This window comes from Cyprinus carpio, chromosome B19 (assembly GCF_018340385.1).
Source record: "Cyprinus carpio isolate SPL01 chromosome B19, ASM1834038v1, whole genome shotgun sequence".
Classification (NCBI taxonomy): Eukaryota; Metazoa; Chordata; class Actinopteri; order Cypriniformes; family Cyprinidae; genus Cyprinus; species Cyprinus carpio.
Window position 1 is genome coordinate 8,112,359 of NC_056615.1, and position 14,597 is coordinate 8,126,955.

Genomic DNA, 14,597 nt, shown 5'->3' on the forward strand with positions numbered 1-14,597 from the left:
ACAATATACTGTATGAGAGCGAGCCATTGCGAACGAACCGATTCAGTACAATATACTGAACTTTACAGAGCTACATTTTGACAAAATGATTGACTAGAATCAATCTGACTTTTCAGCTCTACATATAAAAGATAGAGGTGCTTCTAATGAACATGTTCAGCAGAATGAATCAAACTTTCCAGCACTACATAAAAGAGAGAGCTGTTAACAAGCCGATTCACTAGAATGAATCAATCTTTCCAGTTCTGGATATGAGAGAGAGCCTTTTGAACTGATAGATTTTAGTAACCTTTAGTTAGTTACTCTAAAACAACACTTTCCATATTTAGATGTTTTGTGTATTGAACTTAACTAAGAAGTTTAGAAATGAAAAAGTCCTCTGTTGATCTCACAAAGACCTTTTAGATGTTGCAGCACTTGCAGCTCTATGAGGTTTTCTGTTGGAGCCATTGTTTCTGTGCCAAACTCTGCTTAGACCCCAGCGATAAGTTGAGTTCTTCCCTGCTTCTGTCAGTCAGAGAGGGTTCCTGTGTAGAGATGGAATGAAGTGTCAGAGATCACTTGACAGTGGTCCCCAAGGTGCAGCTCTTCAGGGCTAAAGTGTGTGAGAAGAGAGTCAACTCCCACTCCATTTCCTGTCCTCCCCCTCCAACCCTCCATTTTCTGCCTGGATGAACCAATAGTCTGCCTGAGAGCTTGCAGTAGGTCCCACCTGGACCATCCGGACCAAAAAAGCACAAGAGCGAGCAAGACAGAGATAGAGAAGGGAAAGAGGAAAGGTTTTGGAAACTGTTAAGTGTTCTAAAAACTGAAAGATAGAAATGAAGTGGCCGGAGGTTGAAGGCTGATTGTACGGAGATTCATACCTTTCTTGTTTTAAAGGTAAGTCAGTTTTAGACAGTAGAGCCCCACTGTCACTGTCTCTGGAGCCTGAAGAAAGAGTGTTCACTCACATGAATGACATTTAATTTGTTTCATGAAAAGAGTGCTCATATATTGAACAAGCACTGTTGTCTGTGTTTGGAGTTTGGAATGGAAATAAAGCTTTTGCTCATGTGCTTCTTCTCCAGTCCAACAAAAAACCTGTCAGTCAAAGGACTGGCAATTTGTATTTGCCTGTAACAATGAATGATGGTCTCTTCATCTATGTAAACACATCCATTTCCACACATTCATCTTCCACTGCTTCAATCACTGAGACAAACATTTCAGTAGATTATGATGTAACTCTATCAAGCAGCTGTCCATCCGGGAGCTCCATTTAAATGCCTGCAGTGGTAGGACGTCCCACAGTCTGTTGGTTTCATTCTGATCTGCATCAGACGGGGACATGAGAGAGATCCAAACATGTTTTGTCAATTCACTGTCCTTCGTGTGTATTAACACTTTTGGTTGTGGAACATGAAGATTTTCTTGGAAGTTTGAGGTGCATTTCAAGTAAATATCTCAGCTACACATTAGATTTTTTCTTTCTTTCATATTTGTATAAAATGTAGTAATATATTTATTTTTATTAAATGTTTTGTTATAGTAATATTTGTATAATGTTTTTGTAGTCTTTACCAGTATTACAAATAAAATATATTACATAGTTACCTATATATATATATATATATATATATATATATATATATATATATATATATATATATATATCTGTGTGTGTGTGTGTGTGTGTGTGTGTGTGTGTGTGTGTGTGTGTGTGTGTGTGTACGTATATTGTTATTTATTTGAAAGTCATGCTTTAAGAAAGTCATGATGTAATTCAGATAAATTCTAACATGAGCTCAGCATTCAGCCTAGTATATTGCTAAAATTTTTTATGAATTCACCAGTAATGTTTTGTTTAGTTGTTGCTTGATTTCTCTTTGGTTGAAAATGCTTTCTTTCTTTCTTTCTTTCTTTCTTTCTTTCTTTCTTTCTTTCTTTCTTTCTTTCTTTCTTTCTTTTTTTTCTTTCTTTCTTTCTTTCTTTCTTTCTTTCTTTCTTTCTCCATTACTGAGTAGAAAAGTCAGAACATTAAATAAATGAAAGTTGAGGCACAATCATGTAAATCATACAATAAACTGGTTCACTGGATGCAGAAACAAATACATTGTTATGACTTTTTTACACGGATGCTGCACCGCAATATTGTAATCAATTTTGTTACATGTGCTGTGAGTCCGAACAAGGAATTAGGCAGTTACGGTGCTTTCAAACTGGGGATGTCTATCAGCATTTCAGTCTCTAATGAAAAGACTTCTGGACCGCAGGAACAAAGTGTTAAGAAAATGCACTGAAGTGCTCTCATGCATTATACATATTAAATGAACTCTCGCAGGACAAACCTCTCAGCCACAATAAAGAGAGAGTCCAGAGGTGGCTGAGAGACACATTTAAGGTACTGTATGTGATAAAGGATTGATTGATGTCCAAAAATATATATATGGTTCAAATTGTGACTCTATCTTCACAGTGTCAATTTTTGATTTGATCTTTAAAAACACTTGTTAAATGAAGAAGATCATCACCAAAAGAGCATCCCCAAGAACATACCTCCACCAAACTGTCCAGTAAGGAACTCGCCCTTAAAATGTTTTGTTATTGTTGTTTTTGTCTGGTTGATTAAGTCAGAATTAATATTTTTAAGGTTACCAGACAAAAGATGTTTTACATTATACAAGTTACATGATTGTTCTCCTTGTGTCAGTGTGGGTTTACTCTGGGTACTCTGGGTTTCCTCCCACAGCCCAAAGACATGCAGGATACGTGAACTGAATATTCTAAATTGTCCCCCTGACTTGTGTGTATTACAGACTTGTGCATGGATTAACTAGCCATGAATATAGCCATAGATCCTGGAATGGCATTAAGAAGAAAACAAACAAACACATACTTACTATAGTATTAACAGTAAATTAGGCATAATTAAATGCAATAACTCTAAAAAAAAAAAACCCTAATCCTAAGTATGTTGTTAATTACTCTTACTCAGTACCTAATCACTGTAACAAGGACAGTTAAAATAAAGTGTTGTTCTCATACTTATATTTCAATGGAAGCCAGTTCTAAAGAATTCTAAAGAACACATAAGAATATTGTTTTAAGCAAAACAGTTTTGAAACAGGTTCTCCTCTATTTTTTTTTTTTTTTTTTTTTTTTTTTTTTTTTTTTTTTCCAGTTGAAGGTTATGTTGTTGTTGGTTTTCAGTTAGTTTATAAATCTGTGGAAAGACATTGTCTGGTTTTGAGAGAACTTTATTCTAAGTTGACTCATGAATCTCTTTGTTATTAAAGTAAAGATAATATTACCAAACATTTCCACATGTCTCACTGCCTAAGTCTTTAATATTTTCTTATAGCTACTTTCACTATAATTAATAGTTTTTTTTTTAACATCCACAACATAAGTTACTGTAATTACCAAGTCAGTTATTCTTTATGTAAGCCATAATTTAATAGAATTTGATAGATATCGATCTTTAATTTTTATTTATTTATTTATTTATTTTGGTGTAGCTATAAATCAAGAGCTTTTTTCAACCAATTCAATGTTATTTAATGGTACAAGTGTTTGATAACTACACAGAAAGGCAATTATGGTAATGGTTTCTGGGCGGTCATCAATCACGCGCGATCGAGCTGTCTGTGCTCTGGAGGCAGATGTGTGATTGGCTGCTGGCGGGCAGGAAACTGAACACGTCCTCGTTAATGTGAGCGAGACCCCGCGGGCTCCTCAAGAGGACACAAGCGCATCGTTTGACTCTGAAGTTACACAGCGGCTATAGAAAGTGTTCCGCTCGGTGAACAACAACTTTTGCGTGATTCGCGACAATTCGCGTTTGTTATCTGGACCTTTAAATCTGACGCTGTGACGTCAGCGTCACTGGTGTTTAAAACAACGTGCAACTGAGCCAACATTTGTTATGATTTTATTTATTTTTTTACTTCAACTTCAGCGCTGCACCACGCTGAATCTGTGTCACACAGCACTTTTATGGCTATTTGTATTGTTGGTTTGTATAAGAGACAAACTGAAACAAGAACGGGACGTTTAGCTCCAGTTAATGGACATTTTGGTGATGAACTGATGACCCGCAGCGGGACTGCAGCTTCCTCTGGACTGGACACTCATCATGTCATTTACACAGTTTGGCTATTCATATCCTGCAGCACCACAGGTAACTTTTTTTGAACAGTTGCACACTTCACTTTACAATGCCAGATGTTAATATGATAATCTGTGAATGGTGTAGCTTATATTAATTAAATGCAACTGAGTGATTCTTTAATTAGGGCAAGTGTTCTGACCTGGTGATTTTAAAGAAATCATGTAATATGTTTTCATAAGTATAGATTACAACAGCTATACATTTTTATGCTGTCTTTTTAATTACTTTTAAAATATATACTTTTACTTACTTTTTAGTGTTGAAAGTTTACACCTGCCAGAACTGATCTGTTTTGGACTTGTACTTCACTTAGATCTGTTAACTTTACCTTTATAATAAATTTATTTTAAAAAAGTGTTAAAATCAGGGGAATTCATAGAAATCTTAATTTTGACCTTCCATTTTATGATTTTTAAAATGATCACTGTTGTCATTGCCACCACACCAAGCATTAAAAAAATAAAAATAAATAAATGTTTTTCATATTTTATATATATATATCTGTATGATGAAAATGAGATGTGACATGGAGGCATATTTTTGCCAGTCCAGCAGAATGACTGATTTGAGGATAATAAATATAGCCTAATTCATTCAGAGATTGAATGATTAAAGATCTTAAAGTAGCTTTAGTACACATCATTACCAAACATAATAAATTATTAAATTTATGGCTAACTAATATGTTAACTAGTCTAAGACATTGGTCAAAACAGATAAAAATGCCACTACAATCCTAGATCATTACCCTGAATATAGAATTCCACACCATCTCACGTTATTCCAAAATTGACATCAAGGCCATGATCAAACCTTTATTCCATTATTTATATGTAACTAATTTAATAAAAAATTATAAAAATCTCCTAAAAAAAAATTACCAATATTCAAAAGTGTCCCTAATTGAAGAATCACCCAAATGCAATGTAACATTGACCCTGTAACACCAAACCAAGCTATTTTTGTCATAAACTTTTTACTTGTAACTAATTTGATAAATAATGCTAAAGTTCTGCTAAAGCCTCTTTGCCATTTCTTTGGCAGCTTTTAATGTCTTCTAACACTCTGAGCACCTGCTATGAGTCTAGTGGTTCACTGCTGGACTCTGGAGTGACAGCTTCTCCTCAAAACACGCTTTATTGCCCAGTATATGAAAGAAGGCTTGTGCCCTCCAGCCAGCATGACCTGATCCCTACTGGTGTCTATGGCAACTCCTGCTCAAAGAGTCACGGTTATGATACCTGCAGCACTTATGATCCAGATTCAACCTCATATTATCCACTGGTATGCATTTCATTATTTTGTTTCAATAAAAATCGGGGGTGAACATTACCTGCACTGTCCAGAAAGTTTTCCCACACATTGGTACAGATCATCACTGAGCTGTTTTGTAATTATTTAATTTTTCATATTAGGGTAAACTCAGTGAGAAAGATGGAGTGGCAACAAGACATTCACAAATCAGCCAAAGCTCTGCATACTACCCTTACGATTACCCAATTGGACAGTACCAGTATGACAGATATGGGTAAGAATTATCACCCCTTTGCTGTTATTTTGGTTGCATCAATAGGCTATTTTCATAATAGCAATTCTGCATCCAACTTTTAATTAAACAGACTACTTGTCATGTTATTTAGGTATGGATCTGTAGATGTGGGCACAAGAAGAAAAAATGCTACCAGAGAGACCACCAGCACACTGAAAGCATGGCTGCAGGAGCATAAAAAGAACCCGTATCCCACCAAGGGCGAGAAGATCATGCTGGCCATCATCACAAAGATGACCCTTACGCAGGTGTCCACCTGGTTCGCCAACGCACGGCGAAGACTCAAGAAGGAAAACAAGATGACGTGGTCACCACGCAACAAGACCTCAGATGAGAAAGAGTGCGATGACGACCAAAAAGATATGGACGAGTCACAGGGGGAGCCGATAAAAACCGAACAAGAATTCAATGGTTTGTTGAAAGCTTTTTGATATTTCTCTTGGTTTGAAATGAAGATATTGTTCATATAACCTATAGCTCTACACAGAACTTAAGCAAATTGTTGTTGATTCCACAAATGCCAAATGCCACTTCTGTATGCGCTGCAGTTACAGTTTGACATGTCAGGTCCGTTCACTCCAAGTACGATAACTTTTTCAATGCCCTATTATCAACAAATAGCATGTACAAGAACATAGGCCTAACACAAGATGTTTCACATGCAAATCAACACAATGGCAACAATGAAGAAGAAGACACAGAAGAAGAAAGAATGATAACGATAAAGACAACAATAACTATATTAGCATCCTCACGAATGCACGATAATGTTCTGTTTATTATAAGCACACTGTCTGCTGTTTTAAATGCTCCAGCTCTTCAAAATAGCATGAATTCTGATTGGCTGTCAATGTTTAATCATTCATAGGCTGGTAAATAAAGTTCTGAATGCGATTCCTCGTCGTGTCATAAATCATGAACTTCCCTATTCTTATAGACTGCACGATTATTAAAACTTTATAGTTATAATGTTATTGTTAACGTCATTTGTGTGAACGAACTTTTAATGTTTTATTGATTTATGCATGTTTTTATATTCTGTATAAAAATATTTGTTTCAAAGCTCCAGACAGCCATGGAAAGGATGATGCAGATCAACTTCACAGCGATCTGGAAGACTTCGATCTAGTGGAATCAGATGGCTCAGAGTGCGAATCCAAACCATCCTTTGTCATGCGCGTTTGTTCAGAGACCAGAGAATGTCCAGATAACCTTTTTAAAAAGGCTTTTCACGAATCCGTTACCGAGCTCCCGACAGATGTCCATGAATTTAACGAAGACCGTTTAAGACTTACCTCTGAAGACAACCAGACAGTGAACTTCTACCTTCAACAAGGCCAAAAGACCACTGAGACCAAGCCAAAAATCTGGTCGCTTGCACAGACTGCTACGTCGTTAAACCAAGCCGATTACAACTCATGCATGCTTAAAGGAACTTCGTGCTCTTCTTCAAAGTGTGACTCAGACTCAGACATAACAAAGAGGAAACAAGAGTCTCCAGTGGCCACTCTTAGAAACTGGGTTGACGGTGTGTTTCACGATCCTTTATTCAGGCACACCAACTTAAACCAAACTTTCAGCAACTCCACAGAGTTATGGACTGAAGGAATTTCCTTGCAGAATAACTACCATGAACACTCAGGACCTATTACTGCTTCTAAACATACTTCATAACTGTGACAGTTTTTTGGGGGGTTAAGCCATCACAAAAGCAACACGCTAGGTTTGGAATTTAATTGTACTAATGTCTTAATTATTAGTTTTATTCTGTAAGCTGATGTCATATAAGACCTCCTGAAAGTCTGATGAACTTTATATTTAGAGCTTAACAACACAACAAAATAGATTTAGGAAGATTGGCACCTTTTCACTTAAGAAAGAAAATCTGGTTCTGTCTGTGTTAAAGAAAGTGATCACTACTGTATAATAGCATGGTACACAGATTTTCCCCAATCTGAAGTCTCAGTTACTGATCTCACATCCCTAGAAATAAAGTCATTTGTGGGAAAAACACCATGTTCGCTGTCCGTGGTGCTGAAATTCTCCCAGTTGGTTGCATTTATTGTTTAAATGAGGTTTTTCCAAGTGGAATCACACAACATGATTTTACATACATCAATTACTTGAACCCTTCCACACAATGTCCTTTAGCACTGTAGGCTAGTTATAATCACTCAGTCATGACAAATATAAATACTCAAGGGGTCTTACTGCTAAACTGTTAACTCAATGGTACTCCTAAAAGTCGTAGTCAGTGAAGCGTTGTTTTTCATTGAGTGACTGATATGGCAAGCGTTTTTAACATTTATCCCTTAAAACTAACTAGTATCTTAATATAGTTGGTATTTTTACTAGAGCTTTTATTAGTAGGCTATTAGTTTTATTCTACCCGGTCTCATGGCATAAACATACCTGGGTGCACATTTTAGCTAGACGCGAAATACGAACCAATAAGTACGTATCACTGCAGTTTCCAAAAGAAATAAACACTAGAGGCAGTAAAACTCCGAAACCTTTTATTCCTTTTCACACAAATTTACAGTTTCTCAATTAATAAAGCGTAATTTTGCCAGAATTACTTGAAGAATATCATGTTGTGACTTCAAAACAATATTAATATGCTGGGACATTTGAAAACTGATGCATTTGAACATTAACATCGCACATATCCAGCTTCATATCTATGGGTTTTCAGAGGCGGAAGGTTTGTTCGGTAGCTCACAGAGTTGGGAGACGGACTTCAGAGGCGAGAAGCTCCGGTTCGAATCCCATGTAACCATGGTTCGACAAAGCACTTTAAATCTGTATATAAGTTAGTTGAAATGACATCAACAAATGTGTTTTTTTTTATCAGTTTTGCATTTGTTAACGCTATCGGGTAGGTTTAGGGTTGGGTTTGGTGTAGGGCATAACTTTTAGCGACGGTCCCGGATATTTGAATTCTGAACCGCTGCAATACGTACCAGAAGCAACATGATAAAAACACAGCAATACGTAACTACAGTACATTAACGTAATCAAAACGTGCCACAGTTCACGTATTAAACCTGTGTTTTAGCACCACTCAGTGGACATTTCTCTTTGAAACAGTTGTGAAACGTGCAGTGAGGTACGTAAAAACGGTCTTGCAGAAACATACCCAGAAGTATGTATTTTTATGAGACTGGGTTGGTGTTATTAGTATTTTTCAGTACCAGTAAGTAATCCAGTAGTGACTAGTATCTTTTTTAATGTCACACATAGGTAGTTATTAGATGCTTACCTTTTAATGAGATATCACTCCTAATTGTTGCAAGCAACATTTCTCATCATATTATTTACATTTAAATCTAATAATTAAGCAATATTGAATGTTCAATGAGTACTAAAATAAAAATGCAAAAGACACTGTCTTTTTGCATAAATAAGTATTTAATAGATAATAGTTTTTAATGAATAACTACTGGTAAAAATGGAATAGGTACCAGAAACAGCTGGAATACATTAGCGGGAAGTGAATCGTTGAATCTGATCCACAGATCCACAATTTAAATTGGAATAAATATTAGTGTTCAAGGATTAGTTACTAGTGCAATATGAGAAGATATAGCCATTAGATTACTTACTAGTAATTAAAAACTACTAGTAGCAGCAAAAACATATAATAATTAAAATGGCTTGCCATAATGTCAAACAAGGAATTGGTGACATTTAGAGCCACCTGAGACATGAACAAACTCAGCCTGTGCTATCTTTTTTAAAACCAACTAGGAAGAAAGACAAATTGCGTTTGACAGTCTAATCCTAACCCCTAGAGAGAGAAGTGATGTAACTTATGATTTAACAAATCCTGAATGAAGTAGACAGATTGGCCCCTCAATCTTTTATCTTTGATCATTTGAACTCCCCATGGTCCAGAAAAGTGGCAGACACTGATGTCACTACATCATTAAATGTATCTGGCAGAATATTTTCTGGTGGGGGAGGGTTGATTGTCTGGAGTCGATTTATCAAGATAGAATATAGGTATAAAATATGTACAGAAACTCATAAAAGATTTGTTTGCATTAATGGCTTATTTGGCATTTTTAAAGAGTGCGGTTTTTAATAAACCATCTTCGTATATTCCGCATAACTCTAAAATCATGTTAAAGTTTCACCGATCAGCTGTTGTGTGTTAATTGCCCGCTTGAAGATTGCCTCGATATATTTATTTTTTTGTTCATTCTTTCCATTTTGAAGCTCAGGATGATGATGATGATGATGATAAAGTATTCATTAGAACAGAGGAGAAACCTGCCACAACCGTGTATGGGATTAACGATTTTAAGATGAATTATTCACAATGAATTCATCAGAGAATTCCTTTCTTTTTCGGCTTTATAAATAACTTACACTCAAGGTAATAAATAATGACACCCAGGCGTTCAGTAAAGAAACTTGCCGCACACCACAGAAATGGGAAATCCCATTTTCATATATTCACAGCTAAAAGAAAATTCAATTAGCCTGTTGGAGAGATGTTAAGATTATTATTTTTATATATTTTTTTACTTCCAGTTTAGTGGGAATCACAACCAGTTTTACCATGCATAATTTAATTATGTTAGTTATTCACCATTTTACAAGATTGGGATGTGTTGAGGAGGTCAAGTAACACAAGCAATGCATGCTGTAAACTTAATGGTGTCAGAAGCAGATCAGAAGAACGGCTTTTTTTAGCAATTTATCTCATTCAGAGCCATTATTTTACACCTGAAAAATAATAAAATAACACAAACGTGCTGAAAAGTTTTCTAAAAGTTAACAAAACAAAAGCTTTTTTCATTTGGTGGATCTCAGTCCTAAATCACAAACTCTCTCGAGGCAATAGTTGGAAGAGTCTGTACTAGCTTTGAGAAACATGACACAGTCTCCTGAGTAAAGGTCACGACTCTAGTACATGGGGCAGAAGGGAATTAGTGCAGACAATTAGGTGAAGTTAGCAGTCATATCACAGAGCACTACAGTTTCTTTTTGACAGTTTGGAAGAGTAGCCTAATTATAATGAGAAGCAGCCAATCCATTCATAGGGGACGAAAGTTCTGTAAAATGCATAAATAATCCTAAGATATTCTAAAGGCCTGTTCACACCCAGAACTAGAACTATATTTGTGTCCACACCAACGTTCAGCTCAGGCTGCTTTAAACTTTTGCGCTCTTTAAAATGGATTCTGATTGGCTGCCAATTATTTTATTGTTCCTCAGCCATAGGTACATTCTGAAAGTGACTCAAACAATTCCGTTTTGTTATTTAATTCAAATTAAGATCTGATCAAACAAAGCATGATTTGTATCAAGGGTGAAATTTGGGTTTAAATGGAATAAAAGAACAGTTCTGTTGCTGTGAAAAGAAATGGAGATTATATTGAAATGTCAAACAGTGTTGCGGAGCAATTTAAACCGTGAAAGACGACGTTTTCTGAGAACCTGCAACATCCTTCTGTGTCTCTACTGGCTCCATTTTAGCTTCATGAATAATAGAGAGCACTTTTCTATGCAGCACAATTCATGCTCAGTTTCACCCCAAGATTTTGCTCAGAGCAATGTTTAAACTAGCCAACCACCTGCAATTTAGACGCCTCATGATAAAGAGGAAAATCCACAGCCCTTAACAATGATGCCTTCCCCTTACCTATCACACATATTGGACAGGACACAGCACAGATGAGGGTTAATTGGCATCACGCTGTCTCTTGCCTTCTGTCACCAGCCCCAATTATAGCAGCATGGCTGCCTTTCTCTCAACCTGAGGGGCCTCCATCCGGAAAACTCAGTTCCACTGCACGCACCACTAGAGACCGGGCTTCCTCCACACTGCCACAAGGCCAATTTGGCACGGCCGCGCCGGCAGAGAATACTCTTGATGAAATATATATATGATCTTCCTCATACATGTATTGTTCCGCACTAGTGTTTCTTATCAGACTAAATCCCCCTTGACATTCCCCAAACTTAGCAGGAACGAGGCAGGAACGCAGCTCACCAGTGCTTAAAGATGCAGGTTGCTCTGTTCTTTTACCCTTTGCTCCTTTTCATGTCATCCTGCCTAGAAGTGCTTCAGAAACATCTCTGAAAGTAAAACGAACACTCTAGGTTATCTATCCTATAGAGTCAGTCAGAGTAGGAAAATGTCAATTTGTGTAAGTGAGCCTGTTGCTGACCGGTCTTATAAGGTCTTCTTTCAGAGCAAGAGGACCAGAGCAGAGTTTCTGATTATACATGAGACATGTCAGATCAGTCAGGGCACATATGCGTTAACCTTCTCTCAAGGTATTGCACATATGCTCTCACATAAACTGACTGAACGAGAACTGAAATGACCTTTTGTAGAATTACTCACTCAAGTTATAAATATGAATTCTTCATGCTAAGAAAAAATATTTTAATATCTGTCTACTAAAAGGTTCTCTCTCTGCCAAAAAAAAAAAGCTAAAACCAGCCCAAGCTGGTCCCATATATATATATATATATATATATATATATATATATATATATTATATATATATATATATATATATATATATATATATATATATAAATATTACACACACACACACACACACACACATATATTACTTGAGTCTGTTTTACACATTTAAATTAATTCACATCTAATTCAGTGTTGCTTGCAGTTTCTTTGTAATTATGTTAAATATATTCTACCAGCAATTTCTGGGTAGAAACTGACGGAAGTAAATCTTAAACCAAACATATTTTAATGCAAAAGGTAACATCAAAAACCATATGTACAGATGTAAAAAAAAAAGACCATGTGCGCCCTCTGTCTGTCAACGGTGGAATAAACCATGTGCTCATCTACACCTGCTTGGAAAAGTGCAAAAGACATCTAAAAACCATAACAGTTTTAAGTTATAGTAATGTTTTATTGTAGAGAATACAATTAGATATCTTAAATGTGAATAATGGACAGCCCGAACAGAAAAAATACAGTTCTTCAGTGATGATGCTTCTGCTTAAACTGGAGCCCACAGTATCCACACGTGCCAATTTTGGTTTCCTTGTCCTGTGAAAAGATTGAATTAATTAATGCATGATGCTACAATATATACACATACACACACACACACACACGTATATAATGTTTCTTGCAACAATTAAACAGACATTTTCTACACATTTGATTAGTTTAACTGATGCAAGCGCTCCAAAACTGTCAAGAGGTTGTTCAACCATGCTTTATTCCAGGGGTGTCCAAACCTGTTCCTGTCCTGCAGAGTTTAGCTCCAACCGTAATTAAACACACCCCAAGCAGCTAATCGAGGTCTTCAGATTCACTAGAAACATCCATGCAAGTGTGTTTAAGCTGAAGCTAAACTCTGCAGGACGTCTGCCATCTAGAAGTATGATCGGACGCCCTGCTTTAGGCAGTGTTTAAGGGTTTGGGGATTCGACAAAACAGTTTTACCATTTATGATCATCATTATTTTTGAAAACTTTGTTAATTATTTGGCATGCTTCCTGGAATTAAACCCCAATGGGAAATATTTTCCTTATTATGAATTTCTGCTGCTGTGTTATAAGGTAACTCTCTCATCCATTCTCTCGTAGAAACTGTTCTTAAATAAAAGACTTGTTTACCAAGTTGATGTAAACTTTGGGGTGGCCGAGAGCCCCTCCGCCTCCATCACAGGACACCACTCTGGACTCTATGTGTGTCACTGGTTCCTCAGCAACCAAGTTGATTGCAAAGTTCTCATTCACCTGTATCAAAGATTACAAGACCCATGAGTGAACAAACTAGGGTAATACTTTATATTAGTTTATATAATCTTATCTCCAGTGTTGGGCAGTAACTAGTTACAGTAATATTACTTTTTGCAGTAAATTTTCATAATTTTAACAACTTGCACAGGCACATGAAGTCACCAGTGCAGCAGGCAAGCTTGGAATATGGAAAAGCTTACATTCACTGGATGCATATATATATATATATATATATATATATATATATATATAATATACATACAGCTTCTATGGGGCATGAAAGAAAATTAATGTAACTAGTAGTGTAACTAATTACTGTTGCCAGAAAGTATTAAGTAATAATCAAATTACTTTTGAAAGGAGTAACTAGTAATGAGAAATATAGTGCATTTTTAGACTAACTAGCCCAATTTTGGTTATCTTTAGAGTAATACCATACTGAAATCATTTAGAGAGCCATTAAATAGATCTCCCTTTACCTCTTTTTGCCTGCCGACGAATCTAGCTCTTCTCACATCATTTTCGTCGTAGACCTGCAACAAAAACAAGCAGTAAACGGATTCACTCCGGTCCATAGTGACACTGACAGAAATGATTGCAGTACTGCTATTAATTCAGATTAATTCCACAACACCCGAGTCACAATAAATGCTAACAGCGATAAACAGACGTGCATTAAACTGTGCCTCACCTGTCCCGTGTGAGTAACTGTTTCTCCATATTTAGAAACTTGGACGCTGTATTGTTGGGCTGGAGCTGCAGATAACCTCAAGCCATTGAGCAAAGCCTTCGTATTTTTACCGAAGGACAACATCCTTGGAAGGAAGGCTGCCATGTTTGCCCTCTGATTATCACCCGACAGCCTTCTTCTTCTTCTTGTACGATTTAATGGAGGTTGACAAGCCAGCTTATGGTGTATTACCGCCACCAACTGGACTGGAGTGTGAAGCATTCACGGGTAAGGAAAATAATAATAATAATAATAATAATAATAAAAAAAAAAAAATAAAAAAAAAAAAAAAAAATAATAATAACATATATAAAATTCAATAAATAAATAAACCAACCGGTAGTATTATTATGAAATTTATATTCTGCTTTCTAATCCTGTTATCTTAAGAATTTCTCTCATAATACTTGTCTGCCCTG

General features: G+C 36.2%; 2 protein-coding genes across 2 annotated transcripts; one reads left to right on the forward strand and one right to left on the reverse strand.

Annotated features, from left to right (window-relative positions):
* Nucleotides 1-3,599: 3,599 nt before the first annotated feature.
* Nucleotides 3,600-8,290, forward strand: LOC109111282 (iroquois-class homeodomain protein irx-4-A-like). Its single transcript, XM_019124227.2, has 5 exons — nucleotides 3,600-4,162; nucleotides 5,198-5,437; nucleotides 5,569-5,681; nucleotides 5,794-6,113; nucleotides 6,766-8,290. Exons 1-5 carry the CDS (start codon nucleotides 4,118-4,120, stop codon nucleotides 7,374-7,376), a joined length of 1,329 nt encoding a protein of 442 aa, XP_018979772.2. The 5' UTR covers nucleotides 3,600-4,117; the 3' UTR covers nucleotides 7,377-8,290.
* Nucleotides 8,291-12,586: 4,296 nt separating this feature from the next.
* ndufs6 (NADH:ubiquinone oxidoreductase subunit S6) lies at nucleotides 12,587-14,337 on the reverse strand. The gene is made up of 4 exons (XM_019124088.2): nucleotides 14,140-14,337; nucleotides 13,928-13,981; nucleotides 13,323-13,445; nucleotides 12,587-12,747 (listed from the first exon to the last, which is right to left on the reverse strand). Exons 1-4 carry the CDS (start codon nucleotides 14,281-14,283, stop codon nucleotides 12,679-12,681), a joined length of 390 nt encoding a protein of 129 aa, XP_018979633.2. The 5' UTR covers nucleotides 14,284-14,337; the 3' UTR covers nucleotides 12,587-12,678.
* Between the last annotated feature and the right edge of the window lie 260 nt (nucleotides 14,338-14,597).